Here is a 21,329-nt window from a genome sequence, read left to right on the forward strand (position 1 = left end):
GGCATGGAAACATTGCTCAGTTGGTATCAAGGGACTTAACTTGTGCCAGGATAACATTCCCCACACCATTACACCATCACCACCAGCCTGTACCGTGGCACCAGGCAGGATGGGGTCATGGAGTCATGCTGCTTACGCCAAATCCTGAGTCTGCCATCAGCATAACGCAATAGGAACCGGGGTTCATTGGACCAGGCAATGTTTTACCACTCCTCAATTGTCCAGTGTTGGTGATGGTGTGCCCACTGGAGCGCTTCTTCTTGTTTTTAGCTGATAGAAGTAGAACCCGGTGTGGTAATCTGCTGAAATAGCCATATGTGACAAGAGCCGACGAGTTGTGCATTCTGAGATGCCGTTTCACACCACTGTTGTACTGCACCGTTATTTGCCTGTTTGTGGCCCGCCTGTTAGCTTGCATGATTCTTTCCATTCCCCCTCATCAACGAGCTGTTTTCGCCCACAGGACTGTCATTGTTTGTTTGTTTGTTGCACTATTCTCGGTAAACCCTAGACACTGTCCTGCGTGAAAAGCCCAGGAGGCCAGCCATTTCAACAGTGGTGATTTTAGCATGTAAATCTTGGTGGGGCAAACCAAAAGAATTATAATTGGGATGCATGCCAGCATAGCCACTACACAACACAACAATACACCTGGCTATCAGCGGAGCCTTGTCTGGCAGCGAAACAGTTCATTCAGCCTCATTTACTGCCTTTTAAAAAAAACATACAGTACCAGACAAAAGTTTGGACACACCTACTCATTCAAGGGGTTTTCCTTATTTTTACTATTTTCTACATTGTAGAATAATAGTGAAGACATCAAAACTATGAAATAACACATGGAATCATGTAGTAACCCAAAAAGTGTTAAACAAATCAAAATATGTTATATTTGAGATTCTTCAAAGTACCCTTGATGACAACTTTGCACACTCTTGGCATTCTCTCAACCAGCTTTTGTAGTCCGTGATTGACTGTAGACCCCGCCACATACCTCTCGTGTCTGAGCCGTTGAATTGCGACTCTACTTTGTCTCTATACTGACGCTTAGCTTGTTTGATTGCCTTGCGGAGGGAATAGCTACACTGTTTGTATTCAGTCATGTTTCTGGTCACCTTGCCCTGATTAAAAGCAGTGGTTCGCGCTTTCAGTTTTGCGCGAATGCTGCCATCAATCCACGGTTTCTGGTTGGGGAAGGTTTTAATAGTTGCTGTGGGTACAACATCACCGATGCACTTGCTAATAAACTCGCTCACCGAATCAGCGTATTCATCAATGTTATTGTCCGACGCTATGTGGAACATATCCCAGTCGATGTGATCGAACCAATCTTGAAGCGTGGAATCCGATTGGTCGGACCAGCGTTGAACAGACCTGAGCACAGGTGCTTCTCAGCCCTCTCCTGTACTCCCTGTTCACCCATGACTGCGTGGCCATGCACGCCTCCAACTCAATCATCAAGTTTGCAGACGACACTACAGTGGTAGGCTTGATTACCAACAACGATGAGACGGCCTACAGGGAGGAGGTGAGGGCCCTCAGAGTGTGGTGTCAGGAAAATAACCTCACACTCAATGTCAACAAAACAAAGGAGATGATCGTGGACTTCAGGAAACAGCAGAGGGAGCAGCCCCCTATCCACATCGACAGGACAGTAGTGGAGAAGGTGGAAAGTTTTAAGTTCCTCGGCGTACATATCACGGACAAACTGAAATGGTCCACCCACACAGACAGCGTGGTGAAGAAGGCGCAGCAGCGCCTCTTCAACCTCAGGAGGCTGAAGAAATTTGTCTTGTCACCAAAAACACTCACAAACTTTTACAGATGCATAATCGAGAGCATCCTGTCGGTCTGTATCACCGCCTGATACGGCAACTGCTCCGCCCACAACCGTAAGGCTCTCCAGAGGGTAGTGAGGTCTGCACAACTCATCACCGGGGGCAAACTACCTGCCCTCCAGGACACCTACACCACCCGATGTCACAGGAAGGCCAAAAAGATCATCAAGGACAACAACCACCCGAGCCACTGCCTGTTCACCCTGCTATCATCCAGAAGGCGAGGTCAGTACAGGTGCATCAAAGCGGGGACCGAGAGACTGAAAAACAGCTTCTATCTCAAGGCCATCAGACTGTTAAACAGCCATCACTAACTTTGAGTGGCTGCTGCCAACATACTGACTCATCTCTAGCCACTTTAATGATGAAAAATGTATGTAATAAATGTATCACTAGCCACTTTAAACAACGCCACTTTATATGTTTACATAGCATACATTACTCATCTCGTGTGTATATACTGTACTCTATACCATCTACTGCATCTTGCCTATGCCACACGGCCATCGCTCATTCATTAATCTTTATGTACATATTCTTATTCATTCCTTTACACTTGTGTGTATAAGGTAGTTGTTGTGAAATTGTTAGACTACTTGTTAGATATTACTGCATGGTCGGAACTAGAAGCACAAGCATTTCGCTACACTCGCATTAACATCTGCTAACCATGTGTATGTGACAAATAACATTTTATTTTATTTGATGAGGTAGTCACCTGGAATGCATTTGAAATAAATTAATTTCATTTATGGAATTTCTTTCCTTCTTAATGCGTTTGAGCCAATCAGTTGTATTGCGACAAGGTAGGGGTGGTATACAGATGATAGCCGTATTTGGTAAAAGACCAAGTCCATATTATGACAAAAATAGCTGAAATAAGCAAAGAGAAAGTTTAAGACATGAACGTCAGTCAATGCGGAACATTTGAAGAACTTTGAAAGTTTCTTCAAGTGCAGTCACAAAAACCATCAAGCGCTATGATGAAACTGGCTCTCATGAGGACCGCCACAGGAAAGGAAGACCCAGAGTTACCTCTGCTGCAGAGGATAAGTTCATTAGTTACCTGCCTCAGAAATTTCAGCCCAAATAAATCCTTCACAGAGTTCAAGTAATAGACACATCTCAACATCAACTGGAGACTGTGTGAATCAGGCCTTCATGGTGAAATTGCTGCAACGAAACCACTACAAAAGGACACCAATAATAAGAAGAGACTTGCTTGGGCCAAGAAACACGAGCAATGGACATTAGACCGGTGGAAATCTGTCCTTTGGTCTGATGAGTCCAAATTTTTGATTTTTGGTACTAACCGCCATGTCTTTGTAAGATGCAACGTAGGTGAATGGATGATCTTCACATGTGTGGTTCCCACCATGAAGCATGGAGAAGGAGGGGTGATGGTATGGGGGTGCTTTGCTGGTGACACTGTCTGTAATTTATTTATAATTCAAAATGCCTAATACACACAAATCTAAGTAAAGGAATGGAATTAGAATATATAAATAGATGGATGAGCAATGACAGAGCCGCATAGGCTAAGATGCAATAGATAGTATAGAATACAGTATATACATATGATGAGTAATGCAAGATATGTAAATATTATTGCCATTATTAAGTGACTAGTGTTCCATTTATTAAAGTAGCCAATGATTTCAAGTCTGTATGTAGGCAGCAGCCTCTCTGTGATAGAAGCTGTTTTTCAGTCTTTCGGATCCAGCTTTGATGCACATGTACTGACTTCGCCTTCTGGATGGTAGCGGGGTGTACAGGCAGTGGCTCGGGTGGTTGTTGTCCTTGATGATCTTTTTGGCCTTCATGTGACATCGGGTGCTGTAGGTGTCCTGGAGGGCAGGTAGTTTGCCCCCGGTGATGTGTTGTGCAGACCACACCACCCTCTGGAGAGCCCTGCGGTTGTGGGCGGTGCAGTTGCTGTACCAGGCGGTGATACAGCCCGACAGGATGCTCTCAATTGTGCATCTGTAAAAGTTTGTGAGGGTTTTAGGTGACAAGCCAAATTTCTTCGGCCTTCTTCACCACTGTCTGTGTGGGTGGACCATTTAAGTTTGTCAGTGATGTGTACACAGAGGAATTGAAAACTTTCCACCTTCTCCACTGCTGTCCCGTCGATGTGTATAGGGTGGGTGCTCCCCCTGCTGTTTCCTGAAGTCCACGATCATCTCCTTTGTTTTGTTGACGTTGAGTGAGAGGTTATTTTCCTGACACCACACGCCGAGAGCCCTCACCTCCTCTCTTTAAGCTGTCTCGTCGTTGTTGGTAAATCAGGCCTAGTACTGTTGTGTCGACTGCAAACTTGATGATTGAGTTGGAGGCGTGCATGTCCACGCAGTCATGGGTGAACAGGGAGCACGGGAGGGGGCTGAGCACATACACTTGTGTTGGGGATCAGCAAAGTGGAGATGTTTCCTACCTTCATCACCTGGGGGCGGCCCGTCAGGAAGTCCAGGACCCAATTTCACAGGGCGGGGTTGAGACCCAGGGCCTCAAGCTTAATGATGAGCTTGGAGGGTACTATGGTGTTGAATGCTGAGCTATAGCCAACAAACAGCATTCTTACATAGGTATTCCTCTTGTCCAGATGGGATAGGTCAGTGTGCAGTGTGATGCCGATTGCATCATCTGTGGACCTATTGAAGTGGGTCTAGTTTGACAGGTAAGGTGGAGGTGATATGATCCTTGACTAGTCTCTCAAAGTACTTCAGGATGACAGAAGTGAGTGTTACGGGGCGATAATTTAGTTCAGTTACCTTTGCATTCTTGGGTACAGGAACAATGGTGGCCATCTTGAAGCATGTGGGGACAGCAGACTGGAATAGGGAGAGATTGAATATGTCCGTAAACACACCAGATGTCCTACTCATGTCTGCCACGGAGAAGGAGAACCCACAGTCCTTGGTAGCGGGCCACGTCAGTGGCACTGTATTCCTGTATGTTGTTACAATTACACCATGAGTTGTTAATCATGAAACATACACCCGCCCTTTTTCTTCCCGGAGAGATGTTTATTCCTGTCAGCGCGACGCACTGAGAATCCAGGTGGCTGTACCGACTCCGACAGCATATCCCGAGAGAGCCATGTTTCTGTGAAACAGAGTAGGTTACAATCCCTGATGTCTCTCTGGAAAGCAACCCTTGCTCTGATTTTGTCAACCTTGTTATCTCGGGACTGGACATTAGCGAGTAATATACTCGGAAGCGGTGGGTTGTGTGCGTGCCTCTGAAGTCTGACCAGAAGACCACTCCGTCTCCTTCTTCTCCGGCGGCGATGTTTTGGGTCGACCTCTGGAATCAGTTCAAATGCCCTGGGTACAAAGGATCCGCTTCCACAAAGTTTCCTAAGGACTAGAAGCGAGGCAGCGCTCTCTTTTGGTGCCATCTTGCTCTCCAATGACCCAACACACCTCCAGGCTGTATAAGAGCTATTTGACCAAGAAGGAGAGTGATGGAGTGCTGCATCAGATGACCTGGCCTCCACAGTCACTCGATCTCCACCCAATTGAGATGGTTTGGGATGAGTTGGACCGCAGAGTGAAGGAAAAGCAGCCAACAAGTGCTCAGCATATGTGGGAACTCCTTCAAGACTGTTGAAAAAGCATTCCAGGTGAAGCTGGTTAAGAGAATGCCAAGAGTGTGAAAAGCTGTCATCAAGGCAAAGGGTGGCTACTTTGAAGAATGTCAAATATAAAATATATTTAGATTTGTTTAACACCTTTTTGGTTACTACATGATTCCATATGTGTTATTTCATAGTGTTGATGTCTTCACTATTACTCTACAATGTAGAAAATAGTCAAAATAAATAAAGAAAAACCCTTGAATGAGTGGGTGTGTCCAAACTTTTGACGGGTACTGTAGCTTATATGGCGTACTTGCATAAACAAATGTTGTTTCTACTGATAATTGAGATGTACAAACTATGGCATAAGGGGACCGCAAGCGGATAAGATCCATAATTTAGACTAAGACATTAATGAGAGAGCTAGGACGGACGTATTCAATATAACTATTTGTTCAGCACTTTGAAATGTACAGCGACATAATTACACTGTTCTTCCTGTACACCAAGTCAGAACCGTAGGACAAATAAAGTGGGCAAATAAGCAGACAATGAAAGCTCTTACAATATTCAATGATTACATTTCTCTAAAACAGGTTATAAGCTACATGTGCACCACCAAGTCAGAACATTAGCCGAAATTAAGAGGGGAAAAGAGACCAAATTATTAGGGTGAGGCACATGGCCTACTAACAGCTTGCTACACAACATACACTAAGTATTACTTTCTTAGCTACAGTATACATATCTCCCTGGCATATTACATTATTTATGCTACAGCATACAAGACATTTTTGGACTCACCTTAATGTGCTGTGCTCACTTGAACAGGAAGGTGGTGCGGCGGTCCTTCGTGGGCAAGTTTTGTCATCATAGTCTGCCATTCTCTGTATTTATGGTGCTTTCAAGACAACTGAGAACTGAAAAAAACAAGGAATATTTCATGATGACGTCAGTGATCTTCAGGTCATAGCTCAAGACAGAGGTCCAAGTTCCTGACTTACAATTCCGAATTGGATGACCATTCAAAACATATTTTCCCAGTCGGAGCTTGGTTTTTCCCCCCGAGTTCCCAGTTGTCTTGAACTCAAGTCAGATTTCCCAGTTCCAAGATAACAGTCGTAACTTGAGTTTTCGAGCTCTACCCTTAGATTTGGAGGTGACCTAGTGTCCGCAACTAGAGAACATCGCCAACCACTACGCTCCGTATTTTCCGCTGGCTGCCCCACCACCACAGAAAGCACTGAGTAAGGCTGAAACACCTGCATTTTGGAGCTGCCTTACTCAGGAAAGCAAAAAAGAGACCATGTTTGTATGCACCTTTTTTTTTTTTTTTACATTCTTTGCAAACTGATATGTGACACCTATTAATGCCAAAATAACATGCAAAACAGGCAACACGAAAACAAATGTGGGGCCACCTGCCCTGATTGACAAGCCGCAACATTGCGTTTCAGAGATACTGAAACCGGCGTCACTCAAAGTCGCTTAGGTCATTTGTTTTGCCAATTCTAGCATTCAATCTAACAGTAACTAAATGCATTGATGCCTGTCGGCCTGCTTTATATAGCAAGTCACGGCCACGTGATTCAATGTCTGTAGGAGCAAAATATTTTCGTAAACGGGGTGGTGTACCTAATAAACTGTCCACAGTGTGTGTGTGTGTGTATATATATATATATATATATAAATATTTATTTTTTCTGTATTTTGCCATCCAAATGGTAGGCTATTTCTGTTTCAACAACCCGCCCCTAAAGTGGAACCTTTTCTGTAAGCAGGTACTGGCAGGAAGAGGAGATAACTTACCAACCAACCTGCCGAGTGTTTGAGTTGATTGTTCCTCTAGATGTCCAGATGGGGGCAGCAGTGCACTGTCATTGATACCATAACAAGGATCGCAATAGATAGGCTGTACTAAATAGTGTCTCCCTTTGTCTTGTCTTCACTAATGATATAGCTATGATATTGGCTAGATGAAAGCAATATAATGATTTAGGATATCACTATATTCCCTACAAAGCTGAATGAAGAATTATTATTTTTTAAATATACTTGGAAGTAGCCTACAGTACATGTGGTGGAAGTGATTTAAGCAGGACTCATAATACAATGGTCATCTTGTTAAATGATGACATAGTCCTTACCCTTTAAAGCACCACACCTGTGAGCTGGCCATGGATGCTGTGGGCAGTGAGAAAATAGCCTTAATTATGTCTGTGGGAGTAGATTAGAATAGTCACAAATAGGCCTCTGACGGCCACTCATTTGCGTCCAAATAGAAATAGCATAACAAATGAGCTACAATTTCCCCCTTATAACAGCCAAATGTTCTTCATCTGCATTCAACCGCACACTTCCTGATTAAGAACAGAGGAATATTGAGCCAAGAGCTCCATGTACCTCTGGATGAAATTTCTGCTGCTTCTAATATTGAACACACTAATAATAATAATAAAGAGGTAATCACCATGAAGTCTCCCAGAATGCCTACCTCTCACTGCTTCTTGCCTGAAACTCTGCTTCTGTAAATGAATAGGTGTTGCAGACAGATATCTGGGTCTGATCTTTATAAATCAGTAGCGCTTGTTCTCAAAAAGGAATAAAGGGGAAATTCTAATGAAACACGTAATAGAAGATTAAGTCAAATTCTTTGTGCACATCAGAAAAGTCATATGTAAAATGACTATCCTCTTGATTTTGTGTAGTTACATGGATTGTAGAATTATGTCAGTCCAAATAGCCAACACCAAAACGTTTTTATGACCCATTTCATACAGGAGTAAGTCTGTTAAGATGTACAGGCTGTTTTGGCCATTGTCAGTGACAAATCTTAAAGGCCCAGTGCAGTCCAAAACATGTTTCATTTATTTAGTGCAGCGATAGACATCTATGAGGTGTGACTAATACTGAAAATACCTTGTGTGCGTGTCATGAACCGGCTCAAAGTCCATAACAAAAAAGGGAGACAACGTAGTGATAAATATATTTGTTATTCCTTAACTAAAGTAAACAATACACAATTAACAATGGTGTATGTAGTCAGTAGTGTTAGTGAGTAGTTGCTTGCATGGATGTAATAATGAGGGGTGTTGAAAGGTGCCAAAGCAAAAACGACCAAAAACGGTCACAAAAATGCCACAACTAAAATCCAACAGTGTGTCTGCAGGGAGAGTCTCCTCAATGAATGGGGCAAAGGTCTATTTATTCCGGGACAAACCCAGGCGTGTCCCATTTCGCTGACGACCATCCCGGCTCTGCCCACCGACATCCTATAATAAGGAAAACAAGAGCAAAGAATACGGCAGACAGAGTGGGAGGGTCGTCACAAGTGTAAGAGTGGTTTGAAATGACCACGTGAAATTTGATTGTTTTGGTGTTATGTAGTTTTGACCTGCCTGGTAACATCACCAAGCCATACATTTGTTAAAAGACCAAAAGAGTTCCAAACCTCTGCCAATAACAGCTAGTTTTCAGTTTCCCTCAGACCACTGACATTCCTAGCAAAATTCTTGCTTGAGAAATTGCTCTTTGCTAAGCTGGGTTTATTTTTAACCATATTAATTGAAAACAACACTAAGGTTCTTAATTGTTACTCAGAAATTATATTAAAAAAACATTGGACCTTTAAGGATTGAATCAGTGCAGTAGTCAGTCCCCAGAAATACATGTAGATAGTTTCCAAATGTTTTTAATAGATGTTTAGTCACTGCATGAGTGGAGATAATAGATCTAGTCTGACTGACACTGGCCATGGATACGCCCAAAATAAAAACCAGAACACTCTTGGCACAATTCCTCAAATCATCATTAAATTAACTAATACCCTGAAATATGGGGTTGGTGAGGGCTCACAGATAAATTCAATCATTACATTTACGTCATTTAGCAGACGCTCTTATCCAGAGCGACTTACAGTAGTGAATGCATACATTTCAATTCATTTCATCCCTTTTTATTTTTTTCCTCGTACTGGCCCCCCGTGGGAATCGAACCCACAACCCTGGCGTTGCAAACACCATGCTCTACCAACTGAGCCACAGGGAGGCCACAGGGAGGCCAATCCATTCCAGCAGTGGCTGCTGTTACCACCTCTGCACCAGGGAGGGTCTGTCAGTTGACTAGGTTGTCCTCTCAGTGCTGACAGTGGGATAACACCACATTACATCCTTTGTTTAAACATATGCCATAACCAACTAAGCTATCAAGCAATAGCATACGACTGATGCCTGCAGCAAAAAATAAAACATGGACATTACAGGCTTAGTGAGTGTGCATAATTGTATGGCTTAAAATCACTGTCCAAAATAAAAGTAGACCATAATCATGCACATCATTTATTCAAAGGTAAATTCATAATCAACACAAATATTTACTAGCCATGTCAACAAAAACAATTGCCTAATTACAAAAATGGTCTAAACATGTGAGACACATATGGGATGCCAGGGATTCAGAGAATGACAGTTGAGTACTGACCTAACCTCACTGGACATGCAGTACACATGCCAAAAAGAGGACCACATTCAGAAACCCTGGTCTCTAGTAGTCCAATTTGCTAACATGTAATAATAGTTAAGACAGAAACCCCTGTTCAGACTCCTGTTCATTCCAAAGACATTCACGAGTATTAGCCAATTAACTAATCATTTAGCTGTAGTGGCACCACCCATTAATCCTATTGGTCCGCATCACTGAGGTCACACTAGAGTGAGCTCAGCATCCATCAATCCTGAGCTGTGGTGGAGAAGCAACGTGAGGAAGATAAAGGCAGTGATGCCTCTTTTCCTTAGACATTGTGGTTTCTGGTTTTGCTGTTGGTGGTAAGTATCTTTCTGGGTATTTGTCAGACAAAGTTGGTTTGTTTTAGTCTTTTTCCCTTCTTGTTGTAAGTCTTGTGGTTGTGGTTTGTCAGACGTTGTAGTCCGGAGCTTTGCACTGCAGCTGCCTCAGTCTGATCTGTAGTGTCATGAAGGCCGCTACAGTCACGTGGAAGAGGATCTGCCACACGTTCCTCAGTTCAAACAGGCAGATGTTGGACAGACAGATCAGGGCGAAGGCCAGGAATGACTTACTGTTCCTCCTCACAGAGAAGTAACCAAACAGGTAAAACTGCAGAGAGAAAAGGTCAACTGTGAAAATAGACCTACTGCATTGTATTGAAAAAGAATATCGCTTGCAGAAAACCAATCTTTTTGCTTTCAAACCATGTCCAATTTTGACCAAGAGAGTTAGGATCAATGACTTTAAAACCGGGATGCCCCAATTTAGTGCACGCGTCAATCCACTACGAGAAATCAATAAAAGCCATAGACTATTAAAACAAATACATATTTTTTTGCACATTCAAGGACACATCGAGTACAATGTGAAAATTGGAGCTAGACTACACAACCAAAAGTATGTGGACACCTGCTAGTCGAACATCTCATTCCAAAATCATGGGCATTAATGTGGAGTTGGTCCCCCATTGCTGCTATTACAGCCTCCACTCTTCTGGGAAGGCATCCACTAGAGGTTGGTACATTTCTGCGGGGACTTGCTTCCATTCAGCCACAAGAGCATTAGTGAGTTCGGGCACTGATGTTGGGCAACTAGGCTTGGCTCGCAGTCGGCATTCCAATTCATCCCAAAGGTGATCAATGTGGTTGAGGTCAGGGCTTGTGCAGGTCAGTCGACAAACCATTTCTGTATGGACCTCGATTTGTGCACGGGGTCACGGTCATGCTGAAACTGGAAAGGGCCTTCCCCAAAACCGTTGAAACAAATTTGGAAACACAGAATGTCATTGTATTCTGTAGCGTTAAGATTTCCTGTCACTGGAACTAAGTGGCCTAGCCCGAACCATGAGAAACAGCCCCAGACCATTATTCGTCCTCCACACTTCAGTTGGCACTATGCAAGGTAGCATTCTCCTGGCATCCACCAAACCCAGATTAGTCCAACAGACTGCAAGATGGTGACGCATGATTAATCACTCCAGAGAAGGTGTTTCCACTGCTCCAGTGTCCAATGGCGACGAGCTTTACACCAGTCCAGCCGACGCTTGGCATTGTGCATGGTATGGCTGCTCAGCCACGGAAACCCATTTCATTAAGCTCCGCACAAACAGCTATTGTGCGGACATTGCTTCCAGAGGCAGACTTTTGTACAGCTTTGAGAGTGCTACTGCATCTTCACGCGCAAAGACGCAAATGGCAGTCCATAGTATGTGTTGTGAAGCTAATAGCAGTGACGCCATTACTGTGCAACATCTGAAAAATAGCGCACTTGGTAGTGTGCCGATGCTCGACCAGTCAGCGAAATCAAACATCACCCACGACAGAACGGTTGATTGTCAAGGGCAATGAACTTCATTATCTTGGCTTCAATGGATTTCGCACTTTGAGTTGTCTTGCTGAAATTTTGTTACTCTGCTGACTGCTCGATCCACACAGCATACATTGTGGGCTAGTTTAGGAATGCTGTGTTGCACATATAGGGCACAATTTTCCATGGCGTCATTAAGTCATGTACCTACGTTATATAGATATGCACGTCAGCTTTGACATCGAGGTGTTAAACTAGGCATCGTCCGATTCCGATATGTTCACCGATATATCGTGCATCTATATATGTCTAGTTTAACACCCCGATGTCAAAGCTGACGTGCATATAGCTGAAAATGCCAACATTGGTATCGACCGATGTCTAGTTTAACACCCAGGAATGCCTGTACAAATAATTTTTTTAATTTTTATTAGTGCCTTTCCAAATCATGTACAATCAATTGAATTTACCAAAGGGTGGATTCCAATCAAGTTGTAGAAACATCAAGAATGAAATGGAAACAGGATGCACCTGAGCTCAATTTCGAGTCTTGTGTAAAGGTGTCTTTTTACTTTTAATACACTTGCAAAATTTTCTGAAAACCTGTTTTCACTTTGTCATTATGGGGTAGCATAGATTGATGCTGAATTTTTTTTGCTTAATGCATTTTAGAATAAGGCTGTAACAAAATGTGGAAAGAGGGAAGGGGTCTGAATATTTTCCAAATGCACTGCATCTTGGTCTAACACCCCCCTCTGTACACCGAGTTATGACGTAAATCATGCTGTGGTGTAAAGTGCAGGGTTGTTAGTCACTCAGTACAGTGTCAGCCAGGCAGAAGCAAGCAGCTCTTACTCTTACTAGCTATCACTTACCTGATACAAACAGCCTGCTGTGCCCAGGAAAAAGGCAATCATGTCATTAAAGTCTTTGTCGTTGTAACTCTGCAGATGCACAGGATGGGTAAGGAGGTAGAAGTATAGATGGAGGTAAATTAATGTATAGCCACTGAATGTTCAGCAGCAGGTAGGCCTTTCACAACAAGGCTTGGTGAAACCGGAAACAACCAGCTAACAAAAGCACTGAACAAAAATAGCTCCTGAAATGCTTAAGCTCATCTCCAACTAAGAGGTATTTAAATGATTCCTATGAAGGCTTGGTTTTACATATTATAGTTACAGGTGTTCACTGTCATACCCATAGAATGAAATAAAATGCAATGCATCTCTCTGGTCTTACTGTACCTGCATAAAGCCCTCTATGGCATGAAACCCTTGGAGTAGATTGAGGCCTCCACAGAAGATGCTTAGCACACAGGACATGATGCCACGTAGAGACACCGGCTCAAGCAGCTGGCTGGGAGCTGGGAGGAGAGGAAGGGAACTGTAAAGAATCAGCAGTAATGACCTGCTGGCCAATGAGCCATACACACATTAAGAAGCTCTGATTGATACAGCCACATCCTGAAGGACATCACAATACACACTCCCTGCCAGAGACTTCACTGACTTAGGGTTTGGTGTAAAGTAGGCGTGACTAAATTCATATCAATATTAAAATAGCTACATAGAGCAGGATAAGTTTAGGGGTTCTGAGAATAGGTGAAAAATAAATGATAAAGCACTACATCAGGGCTATTCAACTAGATTTTTATGGGGGTCACATATTCAAAAAGTGAATTGCTGGAGGGGACAGACACCAACAAAAACCAAGAAAGATACAACCAACAGCAAAACTAGAAACAACGTCTAAGGAAAAGAGGCATCGCTGCCCCTGCCATCTTCCTCATGTTGCTTCTCCACCACAGATCAGGATTTTGGGATGCTGAGCTCACTCTAGAATGGCCTCAAAGTGATGCGGACAAACAATGAATGAGTGGTGACACTAAAGCTAAATGATTAGTTAATAATCTCATATGAACGTGTTTGGGGTAATCAGGAGTCTGAACAGGGTTTTCTTAGCTTATTAGGACATGTTATCCAATGGGACTACTGGATGCCAGGGTTGGTGAATGTGGTCAAAAACACATACCATAAAACGCATTTAAAATGTTGATTACAGTAGTCAGGTTGTTTTAAAATCCTCTGAAAAAAAATGTTTCCTCTTTACTCCCCTAACACAGGGATAGTGAAAACATGGACCAGCAAGCTATTTATTTGATTCTGTTTTAAGAAACATATTTGAATCTGACCTTGCCATAATCTCAATAAAAGTCATAAATAACAAATAGATGGCAATCAAGTAGCCCAATTCCAAATTTCAGTCTGAAGGAAGAATGCTTTGAATTAATTTCCCCCAGTCATTAGGTTGTAACATTACATGAACATGTTGCATCATAGAGAGAAACAGAAGGCACGTACAGTAAGTGTTCCTGGAACATATTTCCTTCAGGCTCAAATTTGGAGTCTTCGTTTTCATGCATGGGGTCATAATAGCTTATAGTCCAAACCATTGAAAGAGCCAAAATCATAGCAAATTGTTTTTTTTACATGCCAAATTAGCGCTAGAAACAGCCAGAAACCAAATTAATAGGCCTAGTAGCACTTGTCATTTTGACAATAGGTCAGATTTATTTTTAATTAATGTTCACTATGGAATAAATGTATATTTATTAATTGATTGAAAGTATTCATTGTGATGCAATGCCATTTCTTTTCTGTATCAACTCAGTATCCGTTTAATCCATAAGCTGCACTTTTCCATCTCCGAACATTACCAGTTGTATTTCCTAATTGGTGGGAGTGGCTAATCGGCACAGGTGCCTGCAATGTGTAATCGGGGCCTGTGTTTCCCTGAAAAGGTGTTTCCTGACTGTGGAAAAAAACATTTGTTTTAGCCATCAGCGTTTACTTTATAAAAGTACTTCATTTATTTTAAAGACAGCGGACTTACAACCATTTATTTTTCTGTTCCTCTTTCAAGGAGGAACTGAAAGAGTTCAAGCCTTTAAGATGACAAGGTATCAATCAGCCAGCCTGTCACAAGGGGCAAGGCTAAATTGATAAAAGGGTGAGATCTAGCCCTCGGGCCTCCAGTTGAATAGCCCTGCACTACACCATCATGTGCAATCTTAGAATTCTCCCAACATCTAAAAAGAAACCACTGATTCAGTCCCAAAATGTGGAATCTTAACTACAACGTTAAAACAATGTGATTATCATTCCTCCTACTCTTCCCATATCCACAGCGAGAGAGAAGAAATGTGAATAGGAAAGCAGTGGTTCTTGAGGGAGACAGAGGAGCTGTGGTGACCCAGGGCAGAATCACTTAGCTGGGGTTACAGAGGTGAAGGTATCAGAAGTTACTGATCCAGAGTGTCCGGAGAGGCAGGCGGGGGTGGGGGGGGGGCTCTATGGAGGCCTGTCTCAGTCAGGGATCACTAATGGAGTGGCGGGCCAGACACACACACAAACAGCTGCAGGGTAAGGTGTCATTCAGAGAGCTGCCCCATAGGGCTTTCATGTGATTAACTTTGGCTCTGTTTCCAACCAAGCTGCCCATGAGGTACGGAATGGATGGAAGCCATTTTAAACATGTGCTAACGTGACAGTGGGAGATACCTACAGTAAAGGCTTAGGTAAATGGGATAAGGGAAGATTAGAATGAGGGGGATGGAATGCAGATGAAATCCATTTGTCATTCAGTACACAGTTAAGTGATTATGTTAAAGCTTGTGTAGAGTCATATTTTACAATGCCTAAAAGCATCAAAGGCAGCTAGGTGCTTTGATTGAAAAAGGCCTCAGGCTACCTATTCTATTGGTCAGCTTGTCAAGAAAGAAATAGCCTATCCAAACAGACTCTGGAACAGTTGTGAAAGATAAATCCCAAATTCATACAAGTAGGCCTAGGTCACATTAAAATAAAACATATATTTTAAAAAGCAATGAGTGATGCAACAGATCAGAACGTTTAGCTTAAAAGATGTTGATAAACTATTTATTCACATAAGCGCAGCAACGCACACAAGGCTATGCAGTAATGTTTGTCCCATAATGCAATTAGAGGGAAAACAGTTGTCAAAATGGCACTGCACATGTGAGCAGTTTCATGTGACAGAAAAATATCCATTATAAAAATGTAGAAAGAGAGATCTAATAGGCCACTTTGACATGCCTCATAATATGTACTTAAACATTCAGGTTTCAAACAATGAAGCATGTCTTCTAAATACATACTGCCTCCAGCTCATTACAAAGTGGTGTGACACTGATTAATAAGCCTGACTTCAGTTTGCTGCGTTCAAAATAATTGAACTCGGAAAGATCTCACTTCCGAGCACTCAAGACAACTGGGGAATAAAGAAAAATAAAGAGCTGACTTGTAAAAATCTATTTCAACTGTCATCCAACTTGGGAACTCTGGCCTCTTTCTAGAGCTCACTTTCCAACCTGAAGATCACTGACTTCATGATTTGACCTAGTATTTTTAGTTGCCAGTTGTCTTGAAAGCACCACAAGATGCTGCAGCCGAATGCTCTGTATCTGTATGCTGTACGCGTGTGATAAGATGCATAACGAATATACTGTACGCGTGCCAATTTAATTCAACTAAATTATGAAAATTAACCTATAGATTGATAAGCACGACCAGTCAAATGTATTTACGTCGACTGGCATGTCAATCATTGAATAGGCTAAAAAGCATGTCGCAATGGGAATTGTTTTATCCCGGACAATTGGCCATCACCAATATTATTCATCAGTTTATCAACAACAAAAAAATCCAGCCAAAAGCCAGCTAACGGAAACCCCGGTGCGTGCATGTGTGGAACTTACTTATGCTCTTGTAACGGAAGACGTTGCGGCGCGAGAAGCATGACCGTAGGTCCTCAGGGGACAGCTGGTATGTCGGTATCATCTTGAGCTCTGACTGCATGTCAGCCAGGCTGATCTTAGAGGTCAGGGAGCAGGGGCTATTGTAGCGCTGCTTCGTATCCTGGAGGAAGTCGTCTGGAAGTGCCAGTAAAAAAAACAAAATGGTATTAAAAATACAACCTACGCTGGAAAGGAATGTCATGGCAGCATCTGCCGTTACATGATTAGTATGATAATAGTAATTATATAGGTACAACAGGGTTTCAATTTGAAAAAGTGTTGCTTCAAAAACAGGGAAACCCTGTTTGATTTGACAGTAAGGCAAAATATAATTTGTAGGAAAAACTTAGCCGGGTCACAGATCATGTTGTCATGCCATACCGACCATATGAGTTGGTTACAGGACCAACAGACATGGGACCAGGCTAGGGAAAACAGACTCACCAAACTCGCTGGAGGAGTAAGGCCTCACAGCGTTGCGGATGAGAAAGCCATCGCACCTGTGGAGAAACTGGCTCTGCATCTCTTCCAGGAAACAGAAGGCCAGGGCGTTGGGGCAGTTCTCCGTACACACCACCAGATATCCCAGTCCCAGAGAACTGGTGAAACTAACACACAACCAGCATCTATTGCAATTGCAGTGCTGAACAGTGGGAAGTACACCAACCAAATCAGAAAAACTAAGAAATGTCCTTGCATGTGATGACCTTCAAGACCAAATTCAATTGTCTGTAACAAACACTGGCATCATACCACCTGTTTGGAGAATGATATCTAAGATATAGCCTAACACAAAAAAATCCTCACCACCGGTGTTTCCAACAAATTCATCAATAAAATGACAGAAAATCTATTCAACATTTTAACATCAGGTGGCTTGAAGGCTTGTTAGTTGTGTGACTGCATTGTAGAGCAGAGCGATGCCAGTATGTTTACCACTGTAAATAACTTCACAGAAAGAAACACGACTCACCCAACAGGCATTAAAAAGAGAGGGGGAAGTGGGAACAGCGAGCTCCCGCTTCTCCCCCCTCTCTGCTTATGATGAATAACAGTCATTAGGAGAGTGCCAGGCAGGGGCTGACTAAAGGCTCCACCCACCCGGAGAAGAACCCCTTAAAAAAGGTGCAATACATCCGAGTTAAGCATGGCCCAAAGGGATCTTTAAATCTTTCCATTAAATTAACCAGTGATTTAATTGCTGTCTGGCGCGTCCTCAGTTACTTTCCTTCAGTGTCAAGGCCAATGTTGAGCCTTGATTAAAGGACCTTGAGATATCAAATGAGGCTTCAGACTGTAGAGTGGATGGCCAACCAACCCTGCTGCTGGAGAGGGATGCGCGAGTGTGTGTATACACTCCTTTTTATTCAAGCCAATATCTGCTCTCTTAAATGGGACCAATTAGCTAATAACCCATTTCCATGTAAACAGACCATCTCTAAGCATTTTATAAAATGACAGTGTTAACACCATTCAAAGCCAAATTAAACTATCAAATATTATTGGTCACGGACACATTTTGTAGAGGTTTTTGCAAGTGCAGAGAAATGCTTATGTTTTATAACTCCAACAGTGCAATAATACCCAACAATACACACAAATCTCAAAAATGTCAATGAAGGAATTAAGAAATATCATAATTAGCAATATCAGTCCAGAATATAAATATATGACGGTGTGGATAGCCATTATAGACAGTAAATGAATAGAAAAGGTCTTTACAGCAGTAGTTATATAGGATAAGCCTAGACCACAATACAGAATATACATATGGTGGGTAAAAGTGGGTAAAACAGTATGTAAACATTAAAGTGACCAGTGTTGAATGACTCTGTACACATAGGGCAGCAGTCTAAGGTGCAGGGTAGAGTACTGGGTGGTAGCTGGCAAGTAACAGTGACTAAGTTCAGGGCAGGGTACTGGGCAGAGGCCAGCTAGTGGTGACTATTTAACAGTCTGATGGCCTGGAGATCTAAACGTTTTTTTTCAGTCTCTCGGTCCCCGCTGTACTCTCTGCGTCTTCTAGATGGTAGCGGGGTGAACATGCCGTGGCTCGGGTGGCAGAGGTCCTTGATGATTTTATTGACCTTCCTGTGACACCAGGTGCTGTAGATGTTCTGGAGGGCAGGCAGTGTACCCACGGTGATGCGTTGGACTTACAGCACCACCCTCTGGAGAGCCCTGCAGTTGTGGATGGTGCAATTGCCATATAAGGATGTGATACAGCCCAACAGGATGCTCACGATGGTGCATCTGTAGAAATGTGTGAAGGTTTTAAGGGACAAGCCACATTTCTTCAGCCTCTGTTGTGCCTTCACACTGAATGGGTCATTTCAGTTTGTCAGTGATGTGCACGTCGAGGAACTTGAAGCGTTTCAACCTCTCCACTGTGGCCCCGTCGATGTGGACGTGTTCTCTCGGCTGTCTCCTGAAGTCCACGATCAGCTCCTTCATTTTGTTGACTGAGGGAGAGGTTGTTTTCTTTCTGGCACCACTCCGCCAGGGCCCTCACCTCCACCCTGTCTCGTCATTGTTGGTAATAAGGCCTACCAATGTTGTGTCGTCTTCAAACTTGATTGAGTTAGAGACATGCGTGGACACAGTCATGGGTAAACAGGGAGTACAGGAGGGGGCTGAGAACGCACCCTTGTGGGACTTCCGTGTTGAAGATCAGCGTTGTGGAGGTGTTGCCTAGCTTCACCACCTGGGGTTGGCCCATTAGGAATCCAGGACTCTGTTGCACAGGGATGGGTTCAGACCCAGGGCCTGAGCTTAGTGATGAGCTTGGAGGGCACTATGGTGTTGAAGGCTGAGCTTTAGTCAAAGAACAGCATTATTATAATTATACATAGATATTCCTTATGTCCAAATGGGATAGGGCAGTGTGACGGCGATTGCGTCATCTGTGTATCTTTTGGGGCAGTACGCAAATTGTAGTGGGTCTAGGGTGTCGGGTAAGTTGGAAGTCATGCTCCTTAACTCTTAAAGCACTTCATGATGACAGAAGTGAGTACTACAGGGTGATGGTAACTGAACGATATTACTTTTGCTTTCTTGGGCACAGGAACAATGGTGGACATCTTGAAGCAAGTGGGGAAAACAGACTGGGATAGATGTTGAATACATCCGTAAAAACTGGTCTGCACATGTTCGGAGGACACGGCTTCGGATGCAGTCTGGGGGGGGGGGGGGGTATAGAGAACTGCTAGCAACTTTGGGTGGTGAAAATATCAGTCTACTACAAGAGTTAATATAAAATCTTTGATAATACCACTTTATGATTCACAGTTAAGCCAAACTTACTGGATATTGAACTTTCCTGTCTTCAGAGAGCAGCGGCTTGGGAAAGTGGAGAGTTTCTCAGACAGAGTTTTGATCTGCTTCTTGGTTTCCTGTAGGCCTTCGTCCTGCTCATAGTCTGTGGTGGCAGACAGGGGTAGACCATCCGTACTCCTCATCACCAAGGCAAACAGGACCATCGACATCTTACTGCCCTACACGCACTCAGGACTGACACCTTCAAAACAGAGCATGTTCATAGATTCAAGGGCATGATGATTGTGAAGTCATGCGCTTTCTGATAAAATTGAACTAAATCTGATAAATCTTAACTAAAATTGCCAGATTAGCCTGGCAGCATATCAATATTACCATCTAATCTAGACTGCCACGGTTCACTACCTTGGATAGCACCTTGAGGAACCGCTAGTACTAACGACAACTGTGTGCCCACGTCACCGTCCAGACGCTCGCTAGCAAGCTACATGTGGCTTGAGTGAGCCTGAAAACATTTGTCAGTTTGCCATGATATGGTCCACGCATAAGCGATTTTCTGGGCAGTGCTAGCTCAGCAACACTGGACAAGTAGCTAGTTACCTTTCGCAGCAGGATAATGCTGGGTAAACCTTTGAGGATGGCGCAATTAAAGATAGTAATAGTTGCTAGTTATCTGGCTAGTTAGTTAACATTAGTTCCTCAAACAAGCCCTTTACGCTCTACTACCTGTTGTCAATTAGCTAGCTAAAGTTACCAGCTAGTTACTGCACATGGATACTGCTGTAGGACGCTAGCTAGGAAAAGCAAAAATAACATTGTCAAGCATGGCCTTCAAAACACATGGACAGGAATTGTTATTTTTGCAAGCTAACCTGAAAAGACACGTGTCAATGCACCGCTGCGAAGTTGATGCTAACGTACCATCACAGGGCGGGCACGTTTCATTTTTATAGCTACATCCATTCTTCTTCTATGGTATATTGGCGATCACACAATTGAATGTGCATCCCGCAACCTACTATGCGGGATGGAAACAGAACAAAAAAACGAACAAACAAAAAAAAACTAAAATCTAACAACTTTTCTGTTCTTTTTTTTACTGATCTGATGCTTACACAGGCTCAAGGGGAACATGGGAGGGCGGGTCTTCCGGCGCCAGTACCCCTTACAAGTCTTCAGATGTAAAATACATTTTAAAAAGTCCCAAAAACTTTTCTGCCACAGCCACAATAATGTCCAGTTTCTTCGACTTCTTTGAGACTTGTGCTGTACAGTTTATAGCTGTGGCAATGAACGCAACAAAATCCACCTTTTTAAAAACACACATAGTATCTTTTGTCTGGAAGCAAACATTTACTACAGGCTGTGGTGTATCCACTACCATATGTTCACTAGCATCACTTGTTTTCTCAATTCTTTTAAATCGCCTCCACATAGGAGATTCGATTGACCGCCCTAACTTTTGCAACCTCAGTCTCCTTCACCCTTACAGGGCACTCCAGGAACTCAG

General features: G+C 43.0%; 1 protein-coding gene and 1 non-coding gene across 6 annotated transcripts; both read right to left on the reverse strand.

The window, feature by feature from the left end:
* Positions 1 to 8,417: 8,417 nt before the first annotated feature.
* On the reverse strand, positions 8,418 to 20,918 carry LOC106586397 (vesicle-trafficking protein SEC22a). Of its 5 annotated transcripts, none has more exons than XM_014173630.3 (7): positions 20,692 to 20,918; positions 19,847 to 20,060; positions 16,988 to 17,151; positions 16,505 to 16,678; positions 12,972 to 13,090; positions 12,603 to 12,671; positions 8,418 to 8,690 (listed from the first exon to the last, which is right to left on the reverse strand). In XM_014173630.3, the coding sequence occupies exons 2-7, from the start codon at positions 20,026 to 20,028 to the stop codon at positions 8,619 to 8,621; spliced, it is 780 nt and encodes a 259-aa protein (XP_014029105.2). In that variant the 5' UTR covers positions 20,029 to 20,060; positions 20,692 to 20,918; the 3' UTR covers positions 8,418 to 8,618. The 5 variants fall into 5 exon arrangements, with proteins under 5 accessions (XP_014029105.2, XP_014029100.1, XP_014029102.1 ...); XM_014173625.3 differs by lacking the exon at positions 8,418 to 8,690 and adding an exon at positions 9,742 to 10,530 and having other exon boundaries at positions 20,692 to 20,796; XM_014173627.3 differs by lacking the exons at positions 8,418 to 8,690; positions 20,692 to 20,918 and adding exons at positions 9,742 to 10,530; positions 20,420 to 20,666.
* trnaa-ugc (transfer RNA alanine (anticodon UGC)) lies at positions 9,393 to 9,467 on the reverse strand. The gene has a single exon. It is a non-coding gene; the product is annotated as a tRNA-Ala (tRNA).
* Positions 20,919 to 21,329: the final 411 nt, after the last annotated feature.

Source organism: Salmo salar, chromosome 25 (assembly GCF_965601325.2).
Source record: "Salmo salar chromosome 25, fSalSal1, whole genome shotgun sequence".
In the NCBI taxonomy this organism is placed as follows: Eukaryota; Metazoa; Chordata; class Actinopteri; order Salmoniformes; family Salmonidae; genus Salmo; species Salmo salar.

Excerpts from the sequence above, each read along its gene's own strand:
- LOC106586397 (XM_014173625.3), bottom strand. The coding sequence starts at position 20,028 with ATGTCGATGGTCCTGTTTGCCTTGGTGATGAGGAGTACGGATGGTCTA. Across the intron at positions 17,152-19,846 it reads ACAGGAAAGTTCAATATCCA|TTTCACCAGTTCTCTGGGAC; the intron begins GTAAGTTTGGCT and ends GTTGTGTGTTAG. Across the intron at positions 13,091-16,504 it reads CTTCCGTTACAAGAGCATAA|CTCCCAGCCAGCTGCTTGAG; the intron begins GTAAGTTCCACA and ends CTCTCCTCCCAG.